Raw genomic sequence first — 23598 nt, forward strand, 5'->3', positions numbered from 1 at the left:
TTAGTCAGCAACTGTCCCTGCCCTCGAGGTGAATGTAAATAGCCTGGTACTGAGCGGGGAGGGCAGCCAGGCAGCACAGGGCCTTCTGCAGATGCCACTCCTGAGGGCTTTCCAAGGCACCGGCATCCGAGTTCCAGCTGGAGGTGGGGAGTATCCTGGTGTTGGAGCTGCGGCCTACCCCGAGAAAAACACACTTGCTGACTCGGGGCAGAATTAATATCAATTGAATTTATTACAAGTTACTAAGCTCCAAGGCACATTACAGTGTTCTGTTAACTACAGAAATGTATAAAGGACAAACAGAGCAGGTTCTCCATGTCTAGCGTTTCGCTCTACTGTTCAAAAGCATCCGTGCATCAATAAAGCAAAAACCAAACAACACGTGAAGGTCCGCCACATTCAGGTCCGTGGAAACAAACCCAAACATCTTCCCTCACAAACTTGCAACGAAAAACACCCCGCCCCACCCCCAACATCCCCTTTACCATTTTGCAAACAGAACAGAAAAACAAAACAAAACAAAGTGAAGACTTCAACACTTGGGGCTGTTTAGAAAGAAGCTTGTCACCATTTTATAGCATCATTTTTTTAGGCAGCAACACTGGCCTTGGCAAAAAAAAAAAGAGTCATTTTCTTTTGTGTGTTTCTTTCCTTTCAGAGAGTGCATAACATTTACAAAAATACACACCAGCAGCAGTGTTGCCAAGGGCTATTAATTCTGTACCTAGGCAAACACTCTGCCACCAAATAAATGCTAACAAATATGATGCAAATGACCCAACCAATATTGTACTGCTTAACACAAACCAGCTTATCCTTCAAATGAAGAAGTTACATACCTTAGTTTCAAAATATAGAAACATACGACGAAAATAATGTCTATACATAAGACTAACTTTTTGCAGTTTTGTTATATTCACAATTCTACATCTTGGGGGTGAGGGAAGGGGGGTCGATGTAAATGGGGGAGGGGCCCTCTGGATCGGAGAGGAGCTGGTCTGGATGAAAGGAGATGGCTGTCTTGTGGTTCAAGGGTCTCTCTCCTTTTTCACTTTAACATCCCCAGCTAAGATCGTCGCGATTTCACCCTGCATGAAGGCCCAAGGTACATTCGACCCAACCAGGGGGCATTTCTCTCCGCTGGGGCAGTACACCTCGCCGGTGGCCCCCTGAGCCTTGATACTCTCTCTTGAGCAAGGGAAGCAGAATTTGTGGCTGGGGACGGATGGGCACTGAACGAAATGTGTGTCCTCCAAACGTTCGTGGCAAATGGTACAGCAGAGGGGCCCGCTGTTGGCCATTGGGGAATCCGGAATGTTTTGGGGGTGCACTTGGTCCATGCCCGGGTGGGTGCTAGGTGGTGGGGGCGCCACCTGCAAATTTAGGTCCCCGTTCCGCGAGGCCAAGCGGCGCTGCCCGGGCACAGAGGCCGGCGACACTGGGCTGCTGCTGTTGCGCCGCGCGGACGCAGTGGTCGAGTGAACGGAACTGCCATCCTTGGGCGAGTGCGCCGTGCCCAGAGTGTCTGCCACCGACATGAGGGCGGCCATGGGGGACGGACCGTTCTGAGGGGCTGACTCCGGCGGGGTGGTCCGGTTGGAATGGGGTCCCAGGGGTGGAGGTGGCGGGGGCGGACCCCCAGCCGCATGGCCTGGCGCTGCAAAACCCCCGGCCGACATGGTGAGCTTTAGTGCCTCGCTCTGGTTCGCTATCCACTGCTGCCTCTGCTGCTCCTCGCCCAACTTCAGAGTGCCCTCGGCGGAGTCTGGAGGCTCAGGAGATGCCTTCCTCTTGCGCAGGCTGGCGGCTGCGCCCCGGCCAGAGGGGGCGGCAGGCGGCAGGGCCGCGGTCCCGGGGGGTGCACTGGGGGCGCGGCTTAGACTCACCAGCGCCGTGGGCAGCATGGGGCAGCTGGCATCCAGGTAGGGCTGGGGCAGCATGTCGGCTCCGGGCACGCCCTCCTTAAAGAAGCGCACGGCCTCGGGGAGCAGGTCTCCAAGTAGGCGCCAGTCCCCGGAGCCGTGTTTCTTCTCGTACTCCAGATACTTAAAGCCCGAGGATAGACCCCGGCCGAAGTCCTTCATACAGTCCTGGTACATCTGCTTAGCCACCCCAGATGCGCTGGAGTACACGTTGCCTGAGCCCGTGGGGTACTCAATGAACAACTTCAACTCGTAGTCCATGCCAGGCTTGGAGACAGCGTCAAAGGCGAAGACTCGGCCCAACAGCGAGTGGTCCTTCTTGAAGCGCACCTCGTAGGGCGTGCAGCCAGCTAGGGTGAGCAGAGTGTCGCGGACCATCTTGGGCTTGTTGGCCCACTCCTCCGCGCGGTTGCGCAGGCTTTCGCTCAGCTCCGCCAAGGCCTCGGCGTTACGCTGCTTCTCCTTCAATTCGCGTTCCTGGTCCGTGCTTGACACGGAGCCAGGCCTTTTGCCACCAGCACCCACGCCCACCTCAGCAACTGACGACGAGGTCGAAGACGACGACGCGGAGGAAGATGCCGCAGATACGCCCGGTGTGCCCCCGAGACAAGCGGGGCCCCCAGGAGCCCCTGGGGGCGCGGGCGTTGGGGGCCCACGGCTGCCGAGGCCATGCGGTGGCGGTGGGGGCAGCACGGCGGCGCTGGCGGGACCGTTAAGCAGCGTCTGCGGCAGCAGGTTGGGGGGCACAGTAAGCTGGGGGCCTCCTCCACCCCCCGGGTTAGGCAACCCCGTCACTAGCCCACCGTGCGTCCCGCGCCGAGACGCCACTGACGCTGATGCCGCTGAAGATGAGTTGGGGCTCTGGCGATTCAGCTCCGGGGGACCCTCCTCTGGTGCCGGCTTGGGGAAGCCGTTGGGGCCCCCCAGGCCGTTGGGCAGCCGGGCGGCGTGGCTGCTGCTTCCCAGGCTCACCGGTGGCGGCGGGTACTCGAAGCGGCTGCGCTGTTCCACGGCGGCGGCAGCGGCAGCAGCGGCAGCGGCACTCAGGCCGTAGCGCTCCAGGCCGGACGGGGCCGCCAGCACCGCAGGCTTGCTGGAACCATCAACGTGGTTGAGCTGCTGTTGCTGTGCCTGTGGCTGCTGCTGCTGTTGCTGCTGCTGCTGCGCGGCAGCCGCGGCTGCGGCCGCTGCCGCCGCCGCCGCCTCCTTAGCTGACAGGGCCACTGTCTTGACCCCAACGGGCGGCGGCGGCCCCGGGGAGCGGCCGTCCTGGAAGCATCCATGCGCCCGCTTCAGCTGACGCGCGGTCTCGATCACGAACTCGATGCGATCGGCGCCCTCGTAGTTTACGCAACCGCGGCATACGGGTTCCGAGAAGTCCCAGATCATGGCCCAGGGCATTCGGGGCAGGTCGCACAGGTAGCAAGATTGTCTCCGGGACGAGGACACCTGCGCCGCCGACATGATGCCAACCCGGGGGAAAGTAGGCCCCCGCCCGGTCTCTCTCCGCAGCGCCTTCGCCTGCGGGAGGACTGGCCGCCTGGGGAGAGAGTCCAGCTGCGGGGGAGGGAGGGGGGGCGAGAAAGTTCTGCCCCAGGGGCTGAAGGGAGCGCGACTCTCCACCGCCGGCGCAGCGCCTCTCCTCTGGGGCTCCACCGCCCGGGCGGCGGACGAATTCAGCCCTCTCCTCACCCCCACCTCCTACTGCGGCTGTTTCGTCGGGAGGGGAGCTCAAGCGCCTTCTTCCTGGTGCCGCGGACCGGGGCTGGAAGCTCCAGGCCCGAGGGGAGGGGGCGAGGGTGCCCAGTGCCGGTTGCCGTTAGCTCTCTTGGCCCCCTCCCCGTAGTGGCTGGTGGGTGGAAGCTTGAAAGGGGCTGTGTCTTCCTCTCCCCTGAGGGTCCCCCTACGAGATGCGTCCTCTCCCCGCCAGGCTGCCTGGAGCGAGGGCTAGAGGGTTCAGTGCCACCCGGTGCCCGGGTCCAATCTTGCTGAAGTCGCTGATTCCCTGGAGGGCCGGGGTAGGGAGGGGGTGATTGCCAAGGAGCTTCTCCCCTCCGCAGCGTCGGCTGTTCCGCTGGCGGCGGCTGAATTTGCACGGCCACAGCTTCCAGGACGCACGAGATCAGAGGAGAGGAGCGCTCGCACGCAGGCTCCCGCCGCCCCCAGGCCAGGCCGGCGCCCGGGCCGTTGCGGCTGGCGGCGCTCACGTTGGCTGCAGGGCGCTCGCGCGGCGCCTGGGCCCGGGTCGCATCCCTTCCCGCTTGCACTCGCCCGGAATGTGGGGTTGTGATTGTTACTCTACGTTCCGGAGGCGCGTCTCGGCGCTCCAGCTCGCGCTGCGGCTCGCGCTGTCCCGGGCTTGGCCGCGCGGGATGCCGCCCGGGCGGAGCGCTGACGTCACCACCATGCTCTGCACCAGTTCTCCCCCCCGCCCTCCCCGCCCCTTTACACTTCCTCTGTGGAGCCCACTTGTTGCTCGGCAAAGGCGCATGCGCGGCACAACGCCCAGATTCCTCCCAGTCGGCCCCTCCTCTGTGCCTCCACCTTCCCCTCCCCCTTTCCCGTGTGTGTACGACAGCTGAGGCCCGGCGAGCTAATGCTGGAAGTCCAGGGTTGGGGGTGGAAATTAAACAGATGATGACCTTTCCTTTCCCCGCCCGGCTTTCCCAAATAAAAAGGCATTTAAAAACCACAAGCTCGTTTCCGATCCCGCTTCCCACCCCAACCCCGGGCAGTGAATTTAAATGTCCTGTATCAAATTTTCACTGTGAATTTCGTATAGGGTATTACCTACCTATTTCATCTTCAGTCAAACCTTTCCCCCCTCCCCAGAACGGATGTTACATTCATTGCTACCAACTAATGCCGAAACACCTGCAAAATTAGCCGTTTTCCATTCTTCCAGAAACTGCCATTTCGATTTGTTTTTGTGCCCTGGTCTAGAAACCTGAGCTTCTATGATGGAGCTAAATGATTCAGGGTGAGCTACCCGCCCTCCCCCGCCCCGCGCCTCGGCCGCAGTCTAAAAATTTTGGCTGAATGTCTGAAGAAGCTACGAGCACCCGGAGGCCTTTAAGGAAAACAGTCAACTGGCTGCGCACAGCTGCAGTTGGGGGCAGGGAGGGAGAGGTGCTGGAGAGGCCAAACAGGTGAGTGGTTTTTCCGAGTTTGATGAAAGAAGGTGGGGGCAGCATTTAATAATACTGATATCTCTTTGTAAGCCACAGCACAATTTACAAAGTTCTTTTTCAGGTGCTGTGATTTAATTCCATAGTGCTCAGAAGGCTGAGCAAGGGCATGCTTTCTCTTCTGCTACGACAGTATCACTGCTCATCATTATTGCTTATTGCAGAACGGAAATGTTGGCCGTAGCTCTAGTTGGGGCACTTCAAAGGATTCTTCTAAGTGTTGGGTCTGGTTTTTTGTTTGTTTTGCTTTTTTCCCTCATGAAAATTAAGATAATCCTGGGTAAGGCTGAAGAAAGGGAGGTACTATAATGGAAAATCAGGTTCTGGAGTCTGGCAGACAAGGATGGAATTCCTCTCTATCACATGTAGTAAGTCCTTGCTTTACATTGTCAATAGGTTCTAGGACCTTAAGCAAACCAATTTCTTCGCCATAAGCTGATTGTTATAAACAAGAGTTAGGGTCCTGCAGCATTTCCTCAACATCAGCGTTATAAAGAAATGACCTTGAGCCCTGACCTGTATGGCAAAATGAAAGGTCACCACCTGTTCGATTCCTGGTCAGGGCACATGCCTGAGCTGTGGGTTCACTCCTGGTCCAGACGTGTAGGAGAGGCAGCCCATCAACATTTCTCACTCTGTCTTCCCCCTCTCTATAAATAAGTAATTTTTTTAAAGAAATGACCTTGGAAAAAAATGCCTTTATTGGAAGACCTGCTGTACTGGCTTTGTGACCCTGAATTAGTTACTTACCGTCACATAACCTCACATCTGCAAAATGGGAGAATAGCGTCTAACATATTAGAACTGTTTGAGATTTCAGTTTCTTGTCACAATAGGAGGTAAGTCACTGAGACTTGCTGTGAGCCAGACACTGGTGGGTAGTTTATTTGCATCATCACTAAACCCTCATCATTATCAACAAAGTAGATTCTATTATTAACTCTTTTTACAGGCTGAGAAAGTAAAGAGGTTAAATAATTTGCCAACGGTCACATGTCCATTAGAGATGGAGCCGAGATCTGAATCCAGTAAATCTGATCTGAGAGGTGGCTTTAACTAGCTTGGGTTCTCAGAGGTGGTTTCCGGTGCTCAAAATTTCCATTAGCGCCTGCCCCCCCCTTCTTTATTACATACAATCTCCTGTAAAGTACTATGCAAATACACCTTCATAAACAACCCCCAGTCTTCCCTTCCAAACAGAATTGTTCCACTTCCTTCCATATACAGAAGTTGTGGATCTGCCACTGCCACTGACTGTAACATAAATACACCATACAGTATGCAGTCTCGCAGGATGCTGTAAGTTTTCAGTATTGATACTAATGTTAGTATAATAGCTATTAACAGGTGAAAGTACTTTGTAAATTGCAGAAGATGTAAGGAGCATTACCTTACTATCACTACTAATTGTAACAATGTGCAGTTGGAGCAACAAGAAGCATTTATTTTTATTTTGACAGTTGACCTTCAGAGCCTATTCCCCCATCCAGCACTCCCCAGCCTCACCTCCCACTCATTCTGGGGCCCTAGGTGCAAAGGAAGGGGAGTTTTTAAGGATAGGGAGAATGGGGAAAGGAAGAGCCCTAGGGAGCCCCTCTTTCATCTCAAAGCAGCCAGATTTCTGTTTTTGCAAAACAGTGAGCTCACTGTGCACTCCCCAACAATAATAAACTTTCCCTGGCCTGGCTGGCTCTGCGCAGTCATTCCTCTGTAAAGAGCCGCTCCAGGAACCTTGCCTCACCCCTTCCAGACTTCAGCCCTCCCTGCACCAGAGCTACCCTGGAGTGAGTCAAAACGTAGGGCTGGGAAATGGAATGACAACCTTGTCAGCCCCAAACTCACGGCTCTTCGCTTTGGCTAGGGCGATTTGTCTGTTTCTTTACATTAATATTTATTCAGCCCATCCCTTTATTAAACCAAAAATACTGAGGACTAGCAACTTAGCCCCAACACTCTAGCCAGGCTTCTAGAGAAAAAGCAAGTTGGATTCTGCCGTAGTGTTATGTTTGGTATGCGCACACATATGTCTCCCTCTCCTTGTCTGTCTCAGTCTTCCCTGTTACCAAAGGAGACACACACACACACACACACACACACACACGCTGGGTGTCTTCAGACACACTGAGTTAGAAATAAACATGCATTTAAACAAACTTCCATTGCAGTCTCCTAATTCTTTCATTTAAAAGGCATAGCTCTCTTGATACCTTTCCTGCCCTCAAACAATCGGCATCATTTACGGTGATAAATTTCGTCTGAACTGCTTGCCTGAGATGGCCCTGTTTAGGGATGTGTCAGATTGTGAGAGGCAGAACATTGATGTTTTGGAGATAGATTTTCCCTGAAGGAGAATCCCATATAACAATACTGCGTTCACAGTGGGAAGGAACAGGGCCGAACCAGCGGGACTCAACCTAAGACACCAGGAGGAGAGCGAGAGGGACAGATCTGGCGGTGGGGTCTGGAGACCAGCAGTGCCAGGCTCAGCCTGCACTGGGGCAAAGGGGAAATGCTTGCAGTCCTCCCTGAAGTTCCTTTCTGCGGTTGCTGTCTCCCCCCAGCCTGCCATCTGAGAACCCCACTCTTAACTGGAACACAAGGTCATCTCTCCACTTGGTCTTTCCGGAAGCCCTAGCCCTGCGTTAGGGGTGAGAAGGTCGCAGTGTACCCACTCACTTCAAAGCTCCCTGCAATCTCTCTCTTCTTCCAGCCCCCGCCGGTTTGTGGCAGAGATGGGTCGGGCGGGGGACTCTTCGGCCTGGCATCCCTGTAAGCCAGCTGGCTGGGTCTTTGAGGAGGCCGGGTCTGAACCTCACGTCACCCCCGCTGCAACGCGTGCGTAGCCAAGCGCTGGAGCAAGAGAAAGCCCTTTTTTGGTAACACTCAGCCCAGCCGTAAGCAGGACACGGTTCTTCGGCCCGCTAAAGCCACCTCGAAGTAGATGAAAACAAACGTCTGGGTTGGGCGCTCCTCTGGCCTCTCCAAGAGCCACCATCCCAGCGTGCCAGGAACCCCTGAGGCTGTGGGGGTGAGGGAATCGAGTCAGCATGGTAATTTACACATTTACTCCTGGCTGATTCCTGGCTGATTCCGTGGCGGAAGTGTTTGCCGATTCCTAAAGGATTAATTCTGGTATTAAAAATAAAAAGTATTAGTCCTGAGCGTAGGGTTACGCAAGAGCCACTCGACCGTGAAATCCCAGGAACAACGTGATTCGCTGAGAAACCCCGGGGAGGGGACCCTGCGCCGCCCGCCCAGACCTGCCCAGCCCATGGCACGCAGGCCCCTGTGCGCTCCGTTCAAAACTGGGTGGAAGGAAAAGGAGGACCTAGTTAGTGGTTGGTGCTGGCACAGCGGCCGCAGAGTGATCAGATCTCTGACTGCTTTCTTCCTGAAGGGGCGGGGAGCAGGGAAGGGAAGAAAGGCGGGGGACGGGGAGGGGGGGGCGGTGCGGGGAGTCGTGTCTGGTTCCTGCCTCCTCCCCGTTTCCTTTCCTTGCCAGGATGCCAGCATGCCAGGGCACGGGGGAGTCCAGCGCTGTCCTCAGCAATAGCTGATTTTTTTTAAGGTCCAAAAATAAAGGAACCCTGGAATGAGTCTCCCGGGGATCAGGCCTAGAGGGGAAAAAAAGAGGAAGCCCCAAACAAGGGTGCTATTCACCGACCCGGTTGGGTTAAAACAAATATGCACACCCCAAGAAAAGGAGGGGTAGCTGGGAAGGAGGGTTTGGAGGACCGGTGTGGGCAGAAAGCCCGGAAGGGGCTGTCCAGCCCACAGGTGCGCACACCCCGGGACCCTCCACCCTACCCCGCATGCGCCTGGGCCTCTGCAGCAAGCAGGAGTGCCAGTGGGTGGGTTCCCTTCGGCCAGCATCAGAGCTGGGGATTTCCACCGTCCAGCTACAGAGACCCGCTGTCGCCGGCGTTTTCCTGCTGGGGCAGCCAGAAGGCCGGGCCTCAGAACGCGAAGCCCTCCCTGCAGCCTCGCAGTTCTCCTGTCAAGTCTGGTAGAGACAGGCAGCCATCACTGCTGTCCCTGTTTGAGGTGGATGGGCCAGGATCTCCAAATATTTTGACTTGCCTTTGCTGGGCGGTTCAACCTGAAACTCAGGAGAAAAAGAGGAAGGGAGGGCACTTAAGACTGAGTACATATTTACATTACGATGTTCAACTTGGACTTGACTGACCCTATATAGCTGTTTGACCTTGAGCAAATCACTTGAACTTTCGGTTCCTTAGTCTGTAAAATGGGAATAATTCGACCGCCTCCTTTGCCTGCCTCATTAGTCTGTGCAAATGATAAAATGTTATAATGTACTTACTCCAGTGTAAGAGATTATTACGAACAATATAATGACCAACATTTGTCTAGGGCTCTGCAGTGCGTTCCCAGACATTATCTCACCAGTCCCCACAGCAGCCCTGTGAGGTAGGTGTTACTTTCATCACCCTCCTGTATAGGTGAGGAAAGCAGGTCCAGAGCTGGTCAACAATTACTGGAAACCAGGCTCCCTGGCTCTAAACCCTGCATTCCTTCTTCGCACTCACCAGTTGCTGCTAGCCTTTTTTGGTGGTGTTGGTGGTGATGGGGGGAGTATGTCCCTGATGCCTCTAAGAAAGGCCCTGGCTTCATGGCTCAGTTGGCTGGAGCATCATCCCAATCCACCAAGGGTGTGGGTTCAATCCCCAGTCGGGGCACATGTGTAAGAATCAACCGATGTATGCACCAATAAGTGGAACAACAAATCGATATTTCTCTTTCTCTCTTAGAAAAAAAAACAACTAAAATTTTTTTTAAATGGCAAGAAAGTCAAATGCCTCTCCCTATAGGAGTTTACAGATTATGAATGCCAGTACTGTCCTAATAGATGTAAGATTATGCACAAATTAGCACCAGATAGTTTAGAGTTAAAATCAGTCATCATTTAGATTTGAGCAAAATTGTGTGGCCATGTTTCCCTGGCATCCCCTGAGACTGCTCTCTCTCCCCCTGGGTTTTATGTGCCCTGGCTTTAGGCAGAGGTGATGGAGGAAAACATGAAGCTCTGGAACACACTGAAGTGTTTAGGAGCTTTAGTGAGCTGCCCTTACTGCGGGGGGGGGGGGGGGGGATGGCTGCATTTTAAATGTCCCCACCTCAGAAGGACCTCGGGCTAGATGATGACGGGGTAGGAGGACGTGGACAGAGCGTGTTTTATGATGGAAGGAGCCTCTCTGCAGACCCGCAGTTCATAGCACACAGGTAACAGCCCTCTCTTCTCACCTCACTGAGGCCACACCTGCTGTGTACACACACACCCAGTAGGTACCCTCCTACACTTGAGCTGGGGGCTGCTTGATGACCATGGCAGGCTGCTGCCCTCAAAGCATGTCTAGCCTACGAGGAGCCCCCAACCCAGATAGTCAAACCTGGTCTACCTGCCACTGGAGCCAGAAATTGAGGGAGCCGGGTGCCCCCAACCCTGACTCATCCAGACACCGCCATGCTTTAACCTGATTTCCCTCTCTGGCCAGACCCAGAGGACCGAAGTCGGATGTGTCCGGAGAGGGTGTGAAACTATTCTAGTCACTTACATATTGTTTCAAAGCTGAAACTCGGCTGCCAGATGGCCTGTTGGGTTTCCATTCCCGACTCCTCAGCTTGGGCCTTTCCGTTTGCCATTCATTCAGTTATTCAACTATTTATTTAGCAAGCACTTTCTCAGTCCTGGGGATTTAAACGATCAACTAAACCCGATTAGCTCCAGCCCCAAGTCTAGAAGCTTCCATCTCCTCCTCGGTGTCCTAGTTTCCTGATGCAAGAGCCCAAAAGTCATTAGAGGCGGTGCTTGTTCAACACTCTCGCCAGCCAGAGGACTGACTGAGAGCCATCTGTTTATTCCTGCCGGGCCTCAGTTTCCTCACCTGTCAAGTGTTGACATTAAAACCGATTCTCCCTACTTCAGGGGCTCACTGTGAAATTCTGTATGTTCATGCCTAGGGCTTCAGAAAGCTGAGCCGTTGTAAAGAACCTCTTTTCCAGCACTAAGCCCTTCTGGGTATAAAAATAGCTGGGAAGCGAGGCCTGTCCACCTCTTCATCTTGCTCTTAGCAGGTTTCTTCCTGAGGTGGCCAGCCCAGCGCCTCTGTTCTTCTGGGCGGACAGACAAAGAGGCAGTGACTACTCTGCACCTAAACGCCGGAGGGAGACAATAGCAAGGTTAGGCTGTCTTCTCACCTCTCCTAAAGGGACAGGACTTTCTGTCCCCAAATCCCTCGTGGTGCTGAAGCTTGGAACAGTTGGATGCATTTGGGGCTTTCACTTTTTTTTTTTTTTTTTGGTTTGTTTTGGTCAATTTAGAAAGAAAAGAGGCAATGACCTCTTCTTTAAAAAACAAAACTAGGCAGGAAGTGTGCTTCGCCTGAGTGGCAGGGACTAAGGGTGTAATTACAGGTTTTTGTTCAGCATTTTCTTGTAATTAAATCTAGAGGAAAGCAAGAGCCCAGCCTAAGCTTCTTGGATTCAAGGTAGACAAGAGGGTGTGTGTGTGTGTGTGTGTGTGTGTGTGTGTGTGTGTGTTGGGGTTGAGGGGGGGAGAGGCAGGCGGTGAGAAATGGATTTGCTTTTCAGGCTGAGAAGAAGCAGGGTTCTTGCCTTTATTAATATCTTTACATTCCCTTTCCAAAAGGTAGCCGATTATTCATCTTTTATTCGGTGCCACTGCACTCTCCTTGGTGACATTTCCCAGCCATGCGCAGCCTTCTCAGCACTGATTTCCCTTCAGCCCCTCCCCACTTTTTCACATTGTCGCTTTCCGCCTGGCTGCCCACACAATAAACCCACAGCAAAATCCACAGCCAGCTTTGTTGCCTACACAGTTTGGATGCCGGCGACCTCCGACGCCGCAAGACAGTCCTTCCTTTTGTTTTGAACACCTTCTTGCTTTCTCTGTTCCGCTTTACAATGCTTCCTAACACCACAGCTCCACCCAACCTTGCCTGCCGCTGCCTCGGTTTACCCAGGCAATTAGTCTCTGCCTCCGAGTCCCTGGTCTGTAGCGCCCAGGGCGTTCAAAACGGGTCTGAGGCCTCCAGGCACGCGGACTCCCCCCCACCCCCACCCCCCGCTGCCGTCCTCGTAGTCCCTCTGACGTTTCCTGGACGTTGTGAACTGGCAGCAAGAATGAATCCACTGTCTGCTCACATTCTTAAGGGCAGGAAACCTGACCCACCCCAAACCACGCGCTCCAAAGGAGGGGCACTTGCGTTTTCCGGGAGGGCGGGCCTCTGCTAGCGTTAGGTGGGCTGGCCTCGGGCATCCTCCCTCCTCTTCCCCTCCCCCACGACGCCCGCAGATTACCCCCCGCAACACGCCCCCTGACGCCCCCTTCACCTACTCTTCCCAAGAACAGATTGTTTATCAGAATGGGCAGCCAAGAATCCTACTCCTGTTTCTAGCCTCTGCCAGAGATTAATCACAGTTGGGAAAGGCACAAAACTTGACTGTGTTGGGGCGGGCGGAGGGGTAGTTAAAAGGAAAGACCAATAATTCTGACATTTGACAAGCTGACCAAATTGGTGTTACCTCTCCCCTCCTTTCTTTTAGTAAATCAGGCAGAGAACGGAATTATATTTCATTCCCACTCACTCTACCCCCCACCCCCCCACCCCACCCCCACCTCCCCCTCCTCTCTCTAAGTCTTCATGTTTGATGCTTTAATAACACTTACTGGCTTTTAATTCTGATTAACATTCTCATTCTCAACTGGTGTGTGTGCCTGTGTGTGTCTGTGTGTGTCGAGGTCTAGAAAGACACATTCACAAACCTGACCGCCTGACAAATCCCCCCCTTTCATCCTTCCCTTTGAAATGACATCAAGATGGAATGGGGGTGGGGTGGGGATGCAGAGAGGAGGCATGGAAAAAAGGGAGGGAGGGGGAAGCAATTTATGTGCTTTTCTAAGGCAGCTAGTAAAATTCCTAAGGGAGAACAAATGCCAAAATCGACTGTCTTGGTGTATTTTAGACGGGATCGCCAGGGTGAATCATGTCAGGGCTCCGCGTTGGCCCCGCAGCCTGGGAGCCGGGGACAGGCACACAAAACATCCCCGCATCTGGGAGGTGCCCTCCCGAGGGGGGCAGGAGATAGGTGTTTGCTGCTCTTGCTAGTTTCCTCCCCATGAGGATTTGTCCCCCTCTAATTCATTGTGCAAGATGGATTTAAAAAACAAAAACAAAAACGGGGGCTGATAAACAAAAACGGTGCATAGAAAATGCCTCATGAAACACGGCCCCCAAAGGGAAGGTGCAAAACCCATTTGATCCAAGATATAGATATCTCCACCCTGGATTGTTCCCCCCATGACTTTACAACTCTGCAGACATCAAGTTAGCAAAAGGTAATAAATAGTTCTTGCACAGCAGGGACTGGACTAGTGAAAACAGTTTACTGAAATTAATGGGCCTCGCTTGAACCAAAACCTCCACTTTGGAATTAATGCCAGACATAGTTTTCCTGAACTCTATCCAACTGCCTAAGCGGCAGACAATTTTTGTTCTATTTGTGCTGGAAAATGAAGCCCGGGCCCTTGATCTCAGTGTAGAGTATAAATTTTTTTAAAAAAAAATTTCAGCACAGTGAACATGGTGCCAATTTCCAGTTTCTGCTAGCAGAAGCCCTTGTGCTCTGGGCTGTGTGTGACAGCGTTGCAATCAGAAGTTATCTGGTAAACTTTCCATTGAAAACCATCGTCAGACTCCCTCCCCATCCGTGGCCTCAGAGGTTTCACCGACACCCGAGAGATAGAAGAGCTCCCACACTGGTTGGGTTCTCAATAACAACCCTCTTCCCCAAGGCTCTTGGCAAGGCTGCGTCTGAACCGCGCTGCCTGCGCAACCTCCATTCCCTGCCCCAAATGAAGCTCCAAACGCCCCACCGAAATCCACCCTAGTAGCGCCCCTGTACTCGGAATGTCTACACTGAAGCTCCTTTCACTTCTATTTTTATTCATGTATTTTTGAGGCTGCAAGGCGTACACACACACACACACACACACACGCACAGGTTCACACCCTGTGGTTATGGCAGGTACAGTAGAGACCTGGTGCCCCAGCTGTCAGTGTCAGATTCCAACTTGCCCCCCCCCCGCCCCCTATTAATAAAAGCCCGGGCATGGGCAGCCAGGGTTCTGGTTTTCATTGTACAGTCTGCACTGGTGACACAGGACATGTGGAAATTTTTGAGAGCACTGCGGTGAATGGCGTGGGGGGGGGGGCAGTGGCGGTAGCGAGAGCCGGGGCAAGGGAGGAGGGGAGGGGAGGGAGCAGAGCGAGTTACTTTTTAGCTTCCGCTAAGTACTTGGCAGCTCGCCAGGCCCGGAGGATTCTGGGAAGCGAAAGCCTCCCCAGTATAAACTGCCAGCTTTAAGCAGTCCTGACAGTTCTGCTCCTTCCAAACTTGGCAGCCGTTCAAAGTGCTCTTTCATTTGAAATGCTGGAAGCCTGCCATGTGCAATGCAGATTTGCTGTGCCTGTGCGCAGAAGGAACTGATAAATGCCGTTGCGGTTGCCATGGGGACAGGAGGCTATCAGAGTGGCCTTGTGATCCGCAGCCTCTCTGCGCGGCAGGCTCTCGCTCTCTCCCGCCCCTCCTCCTCCTAGTCAGTGAGATGGTGAAATAAATGTTCTGGAAAAAGGTTAACCCTCCTCTCCCTGGTTCCGAAGCGGAGAGGAGGGTTAACCTCTAGGCGGTTCCCGATTCTTAAGTGCCAGAGAGGACCACAGGACTAAGCACCCTTTTTGGGCAGCTCACCAAAACGCCCACCCCCCCACCCAGACAATCACACGCCCTCCCCAGCCCTGCTTCCTGCTCCCTGGGGGCTTTCACAAAGCTGTGTTTTTAATAGAGCTTTTCAGCAAGTCCAAGTGTAAGTCTTTGAGTCATCAAAACCCGGATGTAAACACAGGAGCCCTACATTCTGCACAGTTTGCGTGTATTTTATCTTTTTAATAATATTTTGCTGGCAACTTAGAACTGCAAGGATGCCAGATATTTTCGCCAGCCACTGACATCATGCAGCATCCATCTTAGAAAGAGCGGCTGCCTGTCCTTTCCCTGTACTCTCTCTCCCTGCCCCAAGACCACAGGAAATCTGGGTCTTTCTGAAAGCATCTTATTGCAGTGGAGGCACCCAAGCGCTTTGGAGCCTCGGGCTTGAGAATGAGCATGACATCACCCCGGGCAGCAACAACAGAGGGTATGTTTCTGGAGACAAGACACTGGGTGATCCGAGGTGAAACAGGTCTATCATTTATGCTGGGCGTGAGGTTACGCCGGTCTGGATGGCTGGCCTCCTATTTTGCACAAGCTGCTGTTTGAAACACAGTCTGATTCAATGTACAGAAACAAAACAGCACATTCAGATTTGGTACATGTTCAGGTCTATAATGCCAACTCTCCGGGTGGCCTGTTTAATGGGGAAAAAATGAAATCGTCTATTCCAGCCAAGGCCTATGGAGGCCAAAGAGGTTTAGTGATTTATTTACATTGAGCAGCATTCCTGCTCGACCCAGCTCGCCGTTTCCTGAAGCTTTCCTGAACCTAAACCTTTGTTAACATCCCAGGAAGAGAACATATTTTTCCTGTGGCTTTCAATATTTTCTGCTAAATATATTTCAGCTCACTGTTTATCTAGGGCTTCAGCTTTCAGACCTTTATGTACTTTTAACACCTTGAGGCTGTTCCACTAAGAAATGGTGCATGTTTATTAAAGAGGACTTTATGTGCCAGGCGCTAAGGCAGGGGGAATTTCTGTTTGGGCCTGTCGGGATAATGAGGGCTTCAAGATGAGATCCCAGTCGGAGGCCTGCTCGGCTTGTGAACCCCTTTTGAGAAAGCGGGTGCTACATAGCTGACACAAACCTTTGAGTATCACAGAATGTTGAACCAACCGAGGGATTTCTTTCTGAGTGCACGGCTGCCCTGGAGGCCAGACAGAACAGAGATGGAGAATGCCCCGGGTTCCTGGGACTTACCTGCAATTTGTTTTAACCGGATTCTGTCTGGGTGTCTGCTTATGATTGTCACGGCAGCTTTGGCCAGAGTCACCCACAGTCTTGTCTCGCTGGCATTTCCTGACTTCAAGTAGCCCCTTCCAAGTAAATAAATTTATCAATAAAAGCCATCTGCTTCACCTTGCCAGCAGCCACAGAGCTGGAAGGGGTCGTGTTCTATGCGATTTTCAGGATCAATTTACCCTTGAGATATCTGGAGATGGGTGTGGCTTGGAATTAAACAGGACAGAATTGGGGGGGGGGGCAGAAATCAGGTGATTGCAAAAGTCCCTCTTTCTCCCAATCCTTCCTCCCACCCCCACCCCAGACCCCAGCTTCCCCAGACAATCCAGGCAGCTGGGGTTTTGGCTCTCAGAGCTGCTAAGCTTTGGCAAGCCCAAGCATATTTCGTGGTGGTGATCCCTTTCCCAGGTTGGCCGACATGTTTCTGTACTGAGCAAGGGCTGTTTCCTGACTGCATGCATGAATCAGAGGCTGTATCTTTCATCCCGGCCTTCGAGTGACAGTTTTAAGCCAGAAGAACAAAGCCGATCACGAGGAACCCTTTATTATCAGGGTCCAGAGATAAAGAATCTATGCGCAGAGCTGCCTGCGCACAGCACGGACGCGTGATTTTCCGTTTTAACCATGGCAAGAGCAGCCCCTTCCCCAGAAGGCGATGCCTCTGTTCGCATTTCAGACCCTACCCTTCCTCTGTCTCTCCACGTCCTTGTGGTATGTGCTTATTTGTTGGCTTCAAAAGTTCTTCCTTTTCCCCAGCCTTCCTCTTCCAAATGGGAAGATTTGCAAAAACCATTTTGGGGCTCTTGAGTGCCTTCCCAGATGGAGGCAAGCCCCGAGATTCCAAACAGCCTGGACACTGCCCACGTCCTGCCCTGTTACAGCAGACGGGCAACAGAGGGGCGTCGCCGGGGCGGCCCCCCTGCACCCAGGCCTGAGGAGGCAGCTCCCAGAAGCCCATGGATTAGGAAGGTCTGCTGGGCTGCTTCAGGAGCCGCCTCGGAACAGCTCCCTTTTGTTTTGCTGTCTAGCATGTGACCAGAATGCTGCCAGCTAATTTTAACCCTACCAAAGTGCGGCTGAAAAACAAAACAAAACGAAACGAGAAAACGATATTGCATCTGGAGAGAGAAATGCTGTGGGCTGGATAAAAGCCTTCTCAGCCTGTGTTCCTTCCTGTTTCAGTTTCCAAACTTGCATTTATCGGTAACCTGAAAAATGATGAGTTTCACCAAATTCCTGGATATTGCACAAGAAGACAATGGGTCTATTTCGGGTGCTGTGAGTGTGTCTGGCACAGACCCTGGGAGCCATTGTTTTCAGGAGGGACAATGCTTGGGGCTTTTCTGGAACTTTCCTCCTAGGGTCTCAAAGCCCCCAAACGTAGGGGCGTGGGTGGGGGGAAACAGGCACTCTCCATGGCAACGGAAGCACGCTGCACTCTGAAAGGACCTGGGTGAGAAGCAGGTTGTTGAGCCCATGGTGGGAGGGGGGTGGCAGTGGTGGCCTTGGAGGTGTTAAAAGGTGGATGGTAGGGAGTGTTTGAAGTGGGACAGCAGGAGCAGGAAGAAGTGGGGAGAGGAAAGCTTTCACAATAGCTTAGTGGCCCCCTGGGTCCCAGGCCACCAGCTTTCCTACTAAATTTCCATATCCGCTTTCAGCACCGGGAATTGATGGAGGACTTCATGGAGTGCCTCACCCTGGATACTTGGCTTCTCAAAGAATTCCCATGGCGGTTCATTGTTGCTTGGTGGCCGATGGTGCTGGTGAAAAGGTGCAGAATCTCAGGACCCAGGGAATTAAGCAGTTTGGATAAGAGAGCGTGTGGCTAGGGGGCGGCTGCCAGCTGGTCTAAACCTAGGCAGTGAGATGGGCTGTCATTAGCCTGAGGCCTATGGGGCAGGCTCGGGAGGTGATGTGATGGTGGGGTGACTGAGGGGAAAGGCCCCAGTTCCTGCCGCAGCACTCTGGCAATCCGGAGGGCTTGGTGGCAGTTGTTCTGACAGCTGCGGTGGGGGGATGGGGGGCTTGGTTCAGCTGCGTAAAAAGCCATTTGCTCAGACCTGCCCTGTCTGGCCCACTTCTGTGTATTTAAAGGATCTTTGTTGGTCTCTAAGGCTGCCTTCCCACCTGGATCCTCAGGCAAAGGCAGCACCTTTGGAAGGGATGGGATCCCCCCCAAGAGACCCGCATCGTCTGCTGTAACCTGCTTACAGTAGGCAAGATCAATTGGCAAATTCCTAAATTAAGGTTCTGTTTACTTTGTTCTTCCAAAGGCTTGTTTTGAGCAAGGTGATGCCTTTAATTAAAAAGATGAGAGCTCACGAGCAGGTGGAAATATTTTTGACTCTTCACAAATACGTTCAAATTTCGTTTCTTGCATTTCACAGTAAGGGGTGTCAGGCTGGTCAGCACTTTTGTCTGTAAAACCACTAAAGACTCTGTAAGCTCACAGCTGGCTCTTCTGCACAGATTTATAAAAGGAACCCGAAGTCAAGAATCTGTTCGTTGTGCTCCTCTGTTTGCAGATTTTTTTGCCAGCATTCAGGTGTCGTTAGGACACATTCCTCATTTACCTTTCCAGCCAGGGCATTCCTGAATGTTTCATAATAGCGCCACAGCTGGAATGCAGCTGCTTGAAGGTGGAGCAAAAATAACTCCTTACAGGTCAGCAGGGTGAGGGAGGGCAGGGAGTCTTGGAAGGCTGGGAAAGTCCTTTCTAAAAGCCAGAGCTCAGGAATGAGTAGGGCCTCTGGTGTGAAAACTTCCAGGTTGAGGAGGGAAGGGTAAGTTTTTACCCTCTGGGTAGATTCCAAAAATTTGCTTTGGGGAGGCCAAATATTTTGAAATTGCCTCTAAAACAAATAGCACAAATGTTTAAATTGACCTGGGAAACCTTTCCTTTTTCCTTTCCCTACAATCCAAGTCTGTTCCCTTGAACATTAACCAACAGGAGCATTTGCCCAAGCTTCTCTCCTCTCCCACCTCTCTCTCTCTCTCTCTCCCTCTCCCTCTCCCTCTCCCTTTGTTATCTTTGGTTCTCCAAAACTTTTGGAAGCTTTCCCAGGTTGGAGCTATAGAATGTTTCCAGGAAAATGCATAAGGAGTGTCTGTGTTTTGAGTTTCTCTGGAGGGGGCTGAACATGTTTTTCAGAGAGACTGAGCTAAGGGCAGCCAGGTCTTGTGCAAGAGTCCAGCCAAGCAAAAGGGCAGACGGTGCCGGAAAGATCTGTGCGCATCCAAAAAAATGCTGAAACAAAGGTGTGGTTTAGCTGGCCCGCCTGTTTTCAACCTCCTTCAGCCTTTTATTCGTGCAGCTGCCTCCATGTCAGTCTGAGTTGAAGCACCCCCCCCCCCCCCCCCCGTCCCTCTCCAGGAGAGAGATATGCTGAGAACAGCTGGAGGCCAGGGTTTGAATGTCATTACTAGCAGCACTTGTAATTTCTGCCCAAAGAACACCCTAAGATTTAGATGGCGAAGCGCAGAGAGTCCGTCCGCACCCAGCAGGCAGGCGCCCCACCCAGGCCTGGAATGTGATGGGGAAAAGGTGTCCTGGAGGTGCTGCTGTCGAGAAGCGGCCAGCCCCCAGCCTGTGCCAGCCCAGCTCCACTTGGGCCCGGAGAGACACACACACACACACACACACACACACACACACAGCTGCATACACACACGTGTCAGAGAACACATACATGAGGTCTGAGGACAGTGGGGACTGGCAGGACCCCTCACTGAGTGAGGTGGTTACCGAAAAAGCACAGGCAGCCGGGATTTCCTGGAAATACTCTCTTATTCAGGCTGGTTCATGAGAAAAGGAGGCAGAAACAGCTCCTAGGAAGGCCGCCCTGAGTGAGAGCAGAGTGGCCCCAGCCCCATTCCCCGGTGAGAAAGGCTGCTTCCTCCTGGGTCAATCCCCCGTGACCGCGAGGACCCCAGACCTCCAGAGAGGAAGGACGGAGAAGGGCCTGCGGTTCTGGAAACGAGAGGCACAGCTCCTGGCTCCCCTCACCCTGTGCGTTTGAAGACTCTCCACCGGTGACACTGGAACTGGTCATGTTTCCTGTAGTACAATCTCTTTTCCTTTCTGTCCAGGGGACACACGGACTCCAGAAGGCATCTCCCCCACAGCAGGCGGGGAAGTGGCTTAACAGCCCAGGCTTTGGACTATTAATAGCAACGAAGACAAGCACAGCTAACAGTCATTGGACACCTCTTCTGCATCTGGCATCGTGCTATTTTAATGCAGTCTCTCTTCTAATCCATACCTAACGAAGAGGGTTCAGTTTTTATCCCCATTTTATAGATGAAGAAATGGAAGCTCAGAGAGGTTAAGTAACTTGTCCGAGGACATACAGCTAGTAGGAAGTGGTGGCTGCAGTTGGAACTCAAGGTTGCCTTAAAGTCCTTATCAGATAGATATGGGTTCGAATCCTAAGTCTGCTATGTGTGACTACATGACCTTTGCCAACCTCCAGGTTTCCTGATCTGTTTTCCTAAATTAAATACACCACATATTGGCAATTTCACACAATTTAGCTTAAATCTCCCTTACGAGATGTTGTAAGAATGAAATAAGATAATGTTCGTAGAGTACTTAGCAGAGTGCCTAGAATACAGTGAACACCCAGTAGATGCTAGCTTTTAGTAATAATGTCAGCCCTGGCTGGTGTGGCTCAGTGGCCTGTGAATCAAAGGGTCACTGATTAAATTCCCAGTCAGGGCACATGCCTGGGTTGTGGGCCAGATCCCCAGTAGGGGGCATGCAAGAGGCAACCACACATCGATGTTTCTCTCCCTCTCTTTGTCCTTCCCTTCCCCTCTGTCTAAAAATAAATAAATAAAATGAAAATGATAATAAGCACCTCAGAGTCAGTGTGTTTGTTCCATATGGATACATCAGTCATTATTCATCGTCTCTGTGAGTCTTCTTGAACCCTGAAAGGTCTGCTCGTCCCTCGTGCACAGGCACGTCGGCCCCAACTTGACCATGCTGCCGTCCCCAGGGAAAGTAACTCCTAATCCCTTCTTGGTGACTTCTCGTAACTTGCGCCGGAGTCCACACATCTGGAGCGCACATCTGCGCCTGAGCCGCCCATGCCTGCCTTCTGCGTTGCCCACTCACATTCACTTGGGTTCACTGGGGGTTCCGGGTCTTCAAAATCATTCCAATCTGATCACTTTACAGCCCTGCCTAAAAGTCTTCCAGACGCCGAACCGAAATCAAGACAAGCTCCTTCACTTGGACACAGGGCCCTTGGGAAACCCCCGCAACCCCTCTGGCTCCCTCTTCTTGCCCCTCAGTTACTTTCTGACCACATGAAATCCCCCTTTGTTCCTCGGACGCCACAGGAACTTGCAAGCCCGTGCCTGTGCAGGGCTCTCTCCTCTGCCTAGGAAGAATGCTCCCCCCTCTTCTTGAACCAGCTTCTGTGCATCTTTCAAATCCCACCTCAGTCTCCGCCTTTCCTGGGAACCTGGTGTCCAGCGCGTCTGTCTCTGCAACCCCAAGGCGGTCTGTGTGTGTCACAAAGAGTTGTGGTTGGTTCCCCATGCACGCAACCTCCCCATCGGCGGCTTGTTCTAGTTCAAGGCTCGGGCGTACCTTCTACCCCCCAAAGTCACCCAGAGGGCCCTAGGTAAACGCTAGTCCAATGAAGGCACCTGAATGTAAATTCCTCTGATGTAATGATATTGCCAGTAAAATATTATGTGAGTGTATGTATATATTATGTATACCTTCCCTGTTCCAGCAAGAATCTGAGGTAGGTGTGGGTATAAGAATTTTTCTTACTCATAAGCAGATAGAGAATAGTGCTGGGTACATTCCATAGTACAATGAGTCAGGGCTTTGGAGTTAAAAGAGTTCTGGGTACAAATACTCACTTGGCATCTGACTGTCACTTTAAGGCATTACTTTAGTTTTCTTAATCTCAGTTTTCCCATCTGTAAAATGGTGATAAAAAATAATTACCCTCGTGGGAGACATTTTTGACTGCCAACCAATTGTTGCTACTGCTTCCTTCCTAGTGCCCTGAATTTTTTCTCGGAATTCCACGTGCCTGAAGTGGGGTGGGAGAAATCCCAATGACTTTAGACTAATCTTGGTGTTTCATGCTTCCTTTGCCAGTGATTCATGTTTGGGTCGATATGGGACCCAGTTCCAGTTAAGACGTCGTGGGGATCTTTATGGCATGTGTGTGAAGAGTTGTTCTAGGAAATATTCTCTTGCTCTTAAAACATGAGAGAAACAATTGTCCTTCAGCAGCTGCATGTTATGTCTGGAATGATGGCTGGAGCCACAGCAGCCATTTTGCTGTGATGAAGACAACGACTCAGGGAATCAAACCAATACACCAAAGATGATAGAACGGAAACATGACAAGAACCCGGGTCCTGGTGGCACAATTCAGCAGTTGGGTTTTCATGCCTTGGAGCCACCCACTTCCAGAGTATTTCCTGAGGACATCAATTCCTCCACTGTCCGATGAGGGACCACTGGCTCAGGCCAACAGAACTGAGGTTGTTACTTGCAACCAAAAACATACTTCACAGGGCCATTGTGATGACTAAATAAAACAAAGTTTGCAAAGTTCCTAACGGTGCCCAGCATGTAGCAATTTCTTAAAGATTAAAGATGTTCCTGTTGAGACAATCTGAGGTGAATGCACAAATAACTATGATGAGTGACCCAAGAATGCGGCAGATAATAATAAAGTAAACCTCAGAGCAGCGCAGAGGTGGGCGGGTGCCGGAATAACAGCGGAGATGACGATGGCAAGGAAATTCAAACATCGTGTCAGTAAGTGTCTGATGAAACTTACTGGGGTTGTAACACTGGTTCTCCTTTGTTACGTCCCATGCCTTTCCTTACCTGGGTCAGAGTTAAACACTGACTGTGGGACACAGGCTTTTCTAATTGTGGGCAGCCGCACTTGCACCATCGGGGTGGTCCCTGATTACCCTGGGGCATGGAAGCCCTGCTACGGGATGAAGGCTACAGTGTAATTTGTAGCTCCAGGAGAAGCCAAGATTTGGAAGCAGAACTAACAGGGCCTGCAACTGACAAAAAAGCACAAAATCTGTCCCGTCCCAGACAAGCCCCGTCGTAGCCATCTGCAGCTTGGGAAGGCCTGCACCTGGGGGCCCTGGGCCCTGGCGGCCTGCCTAGCTTTTGGCCTGCTGACCAGGCCACAGGACTTCCCTCCATGCCAGCCCCACGGCCCTCCTGAACCAGCTCCAGGAGAGCTCAGCCACACCAGCGCCTGCCAGACTCACGTCCGCCCAGTGCGTGGGCGGCCCTGGCAGCAGGGGATGGAACAGGGTTTGTGCGAGGACAATGTGGCCCCCGTGGCAGGGTTGTGAGAGAGGCAGTCTCACTTCCTGGGGCAAGCCGGGAGGGAACCCGGAGGAGGTGAGGAGCAAGCAGAAGCTGCAGAC

General features: G+C 52.5%; 1 protein-coding gene and 1 long non-coding RNA gene across 3 annotated transcripts; one reads left to right on the forward strand and one right to left on the reverse strand.

Annotated features, from left to right (window-relative positions):
- Positions 1–208: 208 nt before the first annotated feature.
- IRF2BPL (interferon regulatory factor 2 binding protein like) lies at positions 209–3415 on the reverse strand. Its single transcript, XM_028505693.2, has one exon. The coding sequence runs from the start codon at positions 3384–3386 to the stop codon at positions 1029–1031; it is 2358 nt and encodes a 785-aa protein (XP_028361494.1). The 5' UTR covers positions 3387–3415; the 3' UTR covers positions 209–1028.
- A 13643-nt stretch (positions 3416–17058) lies between these two features.
- On the forward strand, positions 17059–20926 carry LOC114493098. Of its 2 annotated transcripts, none has more exons than XR_004900137.1 (4): positions 17059–17617; positions 17823–17935; positions 18690–18828; positions 20254–20926. It is a non-coding gene; the product is annotated as an uncharacterized LOC114493098 (long non-coding RNA). The 2 variants fall into 2 exon arrangements; XR_003684120.2 differs by having other exon boundaries at positions 17059–17442.
- The last annotated feature ends 2672 nt before the right edge of the window (positions 20927–23598 follow it).

Source organism: Phyllostomus discolor, chromosome 1, assembly GCF_004126475.2.
Source record: "Phyllostomus discolor isolate MPI-MPIP mPhyDis1 chromosome 1, mPhyDis1.pri.v3, whole genome shotgun sequence".
NCBI lineage: Eukaryota > Metazoa > Chordata > Mammalia > Chiroptera > Phyllostomidae > Phyllostomus > Phyllostomus discolor.

Excerpts from the sequence above, each read along its gene's own strand:
- IRF2BPL (XM_028505693.2), bottom strand. The coding sequence starts at position 3,386 with ATGTCGGCGGCGCAGGTGTCCTCGTCCCGGAGACAATCTTGCTACCTG.